General features: G+C 39.5%; 1 protein-coding gene across 3 annotated transcripts in view; it reads left to right on the forward strand.

The window, feature by feature from the left end:
* The window catches only part of IRAK3 (interleukin 1 receptor associated kinase 3), a 114,648-nt gene extending 107,618 nt beyond the window's left edge, over window positions 1-7,030 (forward strand). For all 3 annotated transcript variants that reach the window (XM_069080956.1, XM_069080949.1, XM_069080945.1), the window contains exon 12: window positions 3,033-7,030. In XM_069080956.1, the coding sequence (XP_068937057.1) occupies window positions 3,033-3,509 (477 nt within the window). In that variant the 3' untranslated portion in view covers window positions 3,510-7,030. The remainder of the gene's footprint in view (window positions 1-3,032) is intronic.
* Window positions 7,031-8,491: the final 1,461 nt, after the last annotated feature.

Consider the following 8,491-nt stretch of genomic DNA (forward strand, 5'->3'; position numbering starts at 1 on the left):
TCCCCCCCTCCCCCCGTCCCCCAGTCTGCCCTCCCTTCCATCATCCCCCTCTCATCCCCTTACCCCCTACTCTCCTGTAGGGTGAGATACCCTATTTAGTATGTATGTGATTTCCTCCCTAAGCCAAATTCAATGAGAATAAGGTTGACTCATTCCCTTTTACCTTTGTGTTCTTCCCCTCCATTGTAACAGTTTTCCCTTGCCTCTTCTATATGAGATAATTTGCCCCATTCTGTCTCTCCCCATCTCCTCTCCTTATATTCCTCTATCACCTCTTAATTTCACCTTTTAAGTATCATCCCATCCCATTAAATTGGTCCTGTGCCCTCTATGTATACCTGTACATATATGCACACACTCACATATGTATTCATACGCCATATACCCTCCTATATAGACATAATATATATGTATGTACACACACACATATATTTCTATTCCCTTCAACTATTCTCATACTGAGAAAAGTTTTGTAAGTTGCAATTATCATTTTTCCATGTAGGAATATAAGTAGTTCAACTTAATAAAAGTTCCTTATGATTTTTTTCCCTTGTTTACCTTCTCATGCTTCTCTTGCTTCTTGTAATTGAATGTCAAATTTTCTATTCAACTCTGGTTTTTTCATCAAGAATGCTTGTAAGTCCTCTATTTCATTGAATGACCATATTTTCCCCTGAAACATGATATTCAGTTTTGCTGGGTAGGTGATTGATTCTTGGTTTTAATCCCAGCTTCTTTGACCTCCAGAATATCATATTCCAAGCCCTTCAATCCCTCAGTGTAGAAGCTGCCAGATCCTCTGTTATCCTGATTGTGTTTCCACAATATTCAAATTGTTTCTTCCTGGCTGCTTGTAATATTTTCTCTTTAATTTAGGGACTCCTGAACCTGGCTATAATATTCCTAAGAGTTTTCTTTTTGGGATCTTTTTCAGGAGGTGATTGGTGGACTCTTTCAACCTCTATTTTGCCCTCTGGGTTCTAAAACATCAAGGCAATTTTCCTTGAGAATTTCTTGTAGGATGATTTCTAGATTCTTGTTTTTGATCATGGCTTTCATTGGTAGTCCAATAATTTTTAAATTATCTCTCCTAGATAATTTATTGGTAGTCCAATAATTTATTGGTAGTCCAATAATTTTTAAATTATCTCTCCTAGATCTATTTTCCAGGTCAGTGGTTTTTCTAATGAGATATTTCACATTGCCTTCTATTTTTTCATTTGTTTGGATCTGTTTAACAGTATCTTGATTTCTCATAAAGTCACTAGCTTCTATTTGCTCCAATCTAATTCTGAAGGAATGATTCTCTTCAGTGAGCTTTTGAAATTGTTTTTCCATCTGGCAAATTCAGCTTTTTAATGCATTCTTCTCCTCATTTCCTTTTTGAGCCTCTTTTGCCATCTAAGTTAGTCTATTTTTTAGGTGTTATTTTCTTCATTCAGGTTGTTGACTCTCATTGCATAATTTTCTTGCATCGTTCTCATTTCTCTTCCCAATTTTTCTCCCACTTCTCTTATTTGGTTTTCAAAATCCTTTTTATGCTCCTCTATGTCCTATAACCAGCTCATATTTTTCTTGGAAGCTTTTGGTGCAGGAGTTCTGACTTTGCTGTCTTCCTCCTGTTCCATGCTTTAATCCTTTTTGTTCCCAAAATAGGAGTCTAATGTTGGATTGCGCTGTTTGCTTTGTTTCCTTTGCTTGCTCATGTTGCCCCTCAATTACTTGACTTTTGAACTTTTTTCCACAGTAGAACTCTGCTACCAGGGAGGGGAGCTTTGTCCCAAATCTCTCGGGTTTTCACAGCTGCTGGAGCTATGAGTTGGGTGCTCTTTCTCTGAAGCCTCCACATGCTCTCTGGCAAACTATTCACGCACCCCAGGATCTCCACCCAGGACAGTGATCCAGATCCAAGCAGGTTAAAGCAAGAGCTATTACCCCTCAGACTGGTCGCTTGGTCCTCCTACAATCTGCAGGCCAGAAGCTCTGAAGCAGCATGGTGGTGAAGCCTCAGCTGCTTCTCACCCTGGGGGCAAAGGCCGGACTGTACTCCCAAATTCCCTGTTCCCACAAAGGCTACACTGACCTCTCACTTTGTTCTTGGCATCTATGGGTTGATAATTCTGGAAACTGCCACAGCTGCTGGTGATCTGAAGTCCCTCCAGGTGGAGGCTGGTCAGGCCACCCTGAGGTGCTCTGGCTTGGGCAGGGCTGGGCTTCGTTCCCAGAGCACTGAGCTGGCCCCTTCCTGCTGGGCTGTCTTCAGTGTGAGATTAGCTTCTCTCTGTCATTTTGAGGGTTCTGTGGCTCCAAAGTTTGTCTAGAGTCATTTTTTACATGAATTGGAGGAGATGGAAGCTGCAGCCCCTGAGGAAATCCTGTTTGTACTCCGCCATCTTGACTCTACCCCCATCAAATATTTTTTTAAATTATTATTATTATGGAACTGGGAAATAAGATATACAGGCACTGGGGTATGGAGATCCATCTTGCCCTACTGGAAAGTTGGAGGAGAGATGGGGGAGGATATAGGAGAGAACAGATTGAGGGGGTGTTACTGTTTTGGGGTGGTGGGTAAGGAAGAGATGGGAAGAAAATTTGTAATTCAAAATCTTGTGGAAATGAATGTTGTAAACTAAAAAGAAACAAAAAAATTTTAATAAAAAAAAGAAACAGAATCCTTTGAGGGAGACAACATGTACATATGTCAGCATACACAAAATTATTACAACATAATTGGAAGACAGGAAAAATTTTATATAGAATGTGGCATTTGAGCTAATCTAAAAAAGTGACAGAAGATAGAAGAGACTGTATGATATAGAGGAAGGACCAGGAATCAGAAGAGATGGGATTTTCCACTGTTTGACCAGGCGGTTCCCTGCCTCAGTTTCCTTCTTTGTGAAATTAGGGGTTTGGACAAATTCTAGCTCTAAAATTTTTTGAATAAGCATATTTGTGAAATTTAATAAAATTATTTTTACTTACAAAAGGAATATCAGTTCTTAAACTCTTGTTTGTTTGTTTTTAATTAGGTCCTGATTGCCCTTGAAAGCACTTACCCTATCTTACATTTTGCTGAAGATCCTCCCAAATCCCTGAAATCCTTCAGGTCTCCTTCTCCTCTTTTCTTTGATCATTTACCCAGTGTCCCCATGGAAAATGATGAAAGTCAAGATTTTTGCTCACCTCCTCATGAAAAAGTGGATAAAGAGAGATTTGCTCCGAAAACTCCATTAGAGTGCAGCCAATCTGAAGTCACCTTTCTGGGCCTTAACAGAAAGGCCATGGGTAAAGAAAAGGCCCCTGTTTCCAAAGTGCCTGTGACTCCCCAGGAAGACAACTTGTCATCAAACCATACACTTCCACCCCAGGACTCAAGTGTTTGTTTTATGAGTATGGACCTTTCCTCAGAGTCTAGAAGTCCTGTTTTAAGCAGTCTGGTAGAACCTAGCTCCTCCTCAGAAAGATGTAGGAATAAAGATAAAAAGTTGGAAAGAGATGACTTTTAAAAATATTTCACCTCCAGATTATAAAAATGAGACAAGTGCTGCATAGTGGTGACTATAAACCATTGTTTTGGAAGGAACCAGTGATGTCTACAGAAGTGAGACCAAGAGAAGAGTTGAATCCGGTGAATTTGGAGCATTTATATTGACTGGATTTTTCAAGGTCCTACCTTTTTCAGTATGGTTTATGTTTTGGGGATGTTGTTGTTTTGTTTTGTTGTTTTTTTTGAAAAAACCTGAGTTGCATTGAAAATTGCCTCAACTTCTGGCAGACTAAAAGAGAAGAGAGATATATTTAGGGCCTTGTAAATTCACTCAGGAGGGCAGCTAGGTGGCACTGTGAATAGAGTGCCTATCCTGAAGTCAGGAAGATTCATCTTCCTGAGTTCAAATCTGACCTCAGACACTTATGTAGCTGTGTGATCTTGGGCAAGTCACTTAACTCTATTTGCCTCAGTTTCCTTACCTGTGAAATTATCTAGAGATGGAAATGGCAAACCATTCCAGTAGCTTTGCCAAGAAAACCCCGAATGGGATCACAAAGAGTTGGACACGACTGAACAGCAAACTCATTCAGATAGGGGAATTCTAGTTTAAGCAAAACACTCCAAGTATGGAAACTGGTTCTTCTCTCTTCCTGTTGGAACTTTCAAAGCCAAGTTATTGCTAAGCCTCAATTGTCTTCTTCCTTTCTCTCTGTTTCATTATTTTGTTTTATGTGCTTGTTAAAATGTTGTTATACAATGTTCCAAGGGCTATAAAACTGTTCCTACACTTTTTTCCAGCAATACCACTACTAGTGGTCTGTATTGCAATGAGATTTTTTAAAAGGGGAAAAAGACCTATTTGTACAAAAATATTTATAGTAGCTCTTTTTGTGTTGGTGAAGAATTGGAAATTGAGGGGACGTCCATCAATTGGGGAATGTCTGAACAAGTTGTGGTATATGAATGTAATGAAATACTACTGTGCTATCAGAAATAAAGAGCAGCCAGATTTCAGAAAAATCTAGAAAGACTTACATGAACTGATACAGAATGAAATGAGCAGAACCAAGAGACTATTTTACATAGTAACAGCAATTTTTACAATGAACAATTACGAATGACTTAGCTATTTTCAGCAATACAATGATCCAAGACAATTCCAAAGGACTCATGATGAAGCGTGCTATACACATCCAGAGAATGAAGTGATGGAGTCTGAATGCAGATCGGAGAATATTCTTTTTCACTTTCTTTTAAAAAAAAATCCATGTCTTCTTTCACAACACGAATAATATGGAAATATGTTTTGCATGATTACACATACATAACCTATACCAAATTGCTTACCTTCTCAGGGAGGGGGGAAGAAGGAGAGGGAGAGGGAATGGAAAGAGAATTTGGAGCTCAAATTTCTAAAAAATGAATGTTAAAAGTTGTCTTTACATGTAATTGGGGGAAAAATTAAATATTTATTTAAAAAATAAAATGTATCCCAAGTGCAGGTAATTTCATACTTAAATTGTTAACTATCATGACAAAGTGATAGATTAAAGTTAGGAGGACTTTCAAAGTCATTGACTCTAGTCTTCTCATTTCACAGATGAGGAAACTGAGGCACAGAGAGGTCGTGACTTCCAAAGGGGCACATAGCTTATAAGTATTTTAAGTAGGATTTGTACGCAGGTATTCCTGATTTCAAGTGCAGTACTCTGTCCACTAGTTCATGCTGCTTCTAACTGATATCCTTTAAAATGAGCATACATTTCAGCTGAACTTGATTTTCCCCTTGCCATTTATTTTTTGGAGGGGGGAGGGCAGGACAATTGGGGTTAAGTGACTTGTCCAAGGTAACATAGGTAACATAGCTAGTAAGTGTTAAGTGTCTGAGGTTGGATTTAAACTCAGGTCCTTCTGACTCCAGGGCTGGTGCTCTATTCACTGTGCCACTCAGCAGCGCCCCCCCCCCCCCTTTACCATTTTTCTACAGTTGGACCAAATCAATGACACGTTTCCACTTAGAAGAGAGTCTATTTACAGGACAGTTTTTTTTTATCAAGTCTGATTTCATGAAGTTTTGAAGACCTGTTTTTTGTTTAGTAGAATTCCTTCACTACATATTCTGAATAGAAAAATTCAAGTTTATTTTCCTCCTGTGTAAATGACTAATCACTGGGCCTTGAGTTCTTAATTATAATTATATGAACCTTACTAAGGACTGGTTCATGGGTTCATAGATTTAGAGCTGAAAGGAATATTAGAGATATCTTAATCTAACACCTGATTTTGTAGATGAGAAAAAAAGAGTCTATTTTGTAGACTCATAGAAAGTAGATGGGAAACATGAGGCCCAGAGGTTAAGTGATTTGTCTAAGGTCATATAATTAGTAATCAGCAGAGGTGGGATTTGAACTCGGGCCTTTAAAATTGCCAGATTCAGAGCCCTTCTTACTATACACCATTTTAGCACCCCCAACCAATACCATGTGCCCCTGGATATCTTGTTGTGGTTTATTCAAGTGCTTTCTCAATCAGATCAGATTTCACTAGGTTATTTCTTTTTGTTTGGTTGGTTTTTTGAAGGGGGAAACAGGGGGAAGTTGGGTTAAGTGATTTGTCCAAGGTCCCATGGCTAGTAAGTGTTAAGTGTCTAAGGCTGGATTTGAACTCAGGTCCTCCTGTCTCCAGGGCTGGTGCTCTATTCACTGTGCCTCCTAGACATCCCACACTAGGTTATTTCACTGATCATTTGGCACTACTATACAGGGAAGGAGAGACAAGGAAAATAAAATTACTAGTGCAGGTTAACACTTGTGTGTCCTCCTACCACACCCCTGCCCTATCCCTCCAGCCCTCTTTAAAAGGTTTTGACTGGTGAAACAGTTTGAAATAATTGGTTAAGAAGGAAGTATGGTGTAATAGAGTGAGTGGGAGTTTTGGGCATCTGGGAAGCTGGGTTTGAATCCTGACTACTACTGCTGGGTAGAAAAGGCACTTTACCTTTCTAGACCGCAGTATTCTTCTTTGCAAAATGAGAGAGTAAGACCAGATGGGTGTAATGTTAATAGAATCTGAAGATCTCCCATGCCCCTTTCTATTGGCAAGTAAGCAGGTGCTTGCACCTTGTTTCAAGTTAACTCCTTGTTTAAGCTATTTGATTAACACAGAAGTAATTAACACCTGGGGAGGAAGTTGCTGCTGTAACAGGAGGGGGCAGAAAAGGGAGGAGCTATACTGTATATAAGGAAGAGCACCAGCAGGACTGTCAGAATTTCTCTCAGTGAACATCTGGAGGCTGCAAATACGGCTGAGACCTTTTCTTTGGGAATTTCTTCTAAGAACTAGGCTAAGGAGCTACCCTGAGCGAGAGAGGAGGATCCCTGCTTGAGGGAACCTGTTCTGTTGTGAAGGCTTGGGAATGTGGGTGTTCACTGCATTAACCATGTGTATCAACTTTGTGGCTACTGTAATGACTTCGGCTTTCTGGCTCTGGGACTCAGTTTTCTGGTATTTGAATAAAGGCTTTGGTTCCACCCTCTATGTGGAGAGTCTGCTACATTTTGTGATTCACAACTATACCAGCATATTCATAAGCACTGTGGGTGTTGTGAATATTGTATTATTGTTACAATTGGTGACTGCCAACCTTTTCAGGTATGAGAACACTGTTTTAATATTTTTAAAAAATCTGGATCTTTATCTGTTAGTACTTGTTCTATTAGTATTTATTAAGTAAATATATGAGGACAAAAAACTACTATGAATTAGCAATTTTTAAATGCATTTGTACTTAATTATATTGGCATCTATGTATGTTTTTTTTTAAATAATACTACATATATGTGTGAAAGGTTAGTTAGTCAGTCTTTAAAAGACCTTCTTGGTGACTAATGTAGGAAGATCAGCAGGGGTGTTCTGGTAAATGTTTCACAGGACACACTTTCAAGTTTAACCTACATTATTAACATTTTCTTCATCGCCTTCCTGAGTCTGAGGAATCAACAAAACAATCAATCAAGCCCTGATTTGTAGCATTTGCCAGTTTCCAAAGTTAAAAATGCACACACTGAAAATGTCTAGCTCTGGCACACCCTAGAAGATCAGTGATTTTATGGCTCTTAGAAATGCATAACAAAGTCAGGAACATAGAAAGAAAGAAATAGGGTACAGGTCTTGGTTCTTTCTGTTTTGGCTCAAGTTGATTCCCAAAGCAACTGAGGGCATAATGGGAGCCTGAAAGAACAAGCCATCCCAACTCCTCATGATTCTCTAGCATTTTTGCTAAATGGAATCCCCTACGATGTTTGAAGGGACATAGTGTACTACACAGAAGAGTATAACAAAGCTTGAAAAGAATTTTCTCTTCTCATCAGAAAGGAGACTTGGATCAAGGAACCAGATGTCAGGAACAGCTAGGATAAAACACCTGCAGTCAGGAGGACCTGAGTTCAAATCCAGCCTCAGTCACTTACTAACTGTGCGACCCCGGCCAACTCGTTTAACCACAGTTGCGTCCAAAATAAAAGGAAGCAGATCTCAGCAAAGGGAAAAATAGTTCAAAGATTAGACTTGAAGATGTCCAAGGGAGGGCTTCATGGCTAATTGGCTAGGTGAGCTTAGATGGAGTTTAGTAGCACAACAAAAACTAAATATGGCCTCTTGGGCTATCCAGCTAAAGACCTGGCATGCTTTTTCTTATGTGGAAGGAAGGTGAGCTGATTACTGACTAATAGAGGACAAAAGAGAGCAATGACAGCCCTGGAGACATCCATGAGAAAACTCCAGCAGCAGACAGATCCAGAAACAGAGGTACCCAGCAGAGAGCAGCCCAGCAGAGAAATCATAGAAAGTAACTCTCAGACAATCCATGCAAAGGATATCCAAGTGTCAGAGCTATTAGTTGGTCTGGCCATACTTAGAAGTATGAGTTGCCCTGGACATATATATTCCCTACAGATGTGTCCAACCAAGCATGTTCACTGGTTATATGTGTTGCTTGCA

Source organism: Petaurus breviceps, unplaced genomic scaffold (genome assembly GCF_028583685.1).
Source record: "Petaurus breviceps papuanus isolate PSGF00001 unplaced genomic scaffold, PetGlider_PUasm1.0 154, whole genome shotgun sequence".
NCBI classification, from domain to species: domain Eukaryota; kingdom Metazoa; phylum Chordata; class Mammalia; order Diprotodontia; family Petauridae; genus Petaurus; species Petaurus breviceps.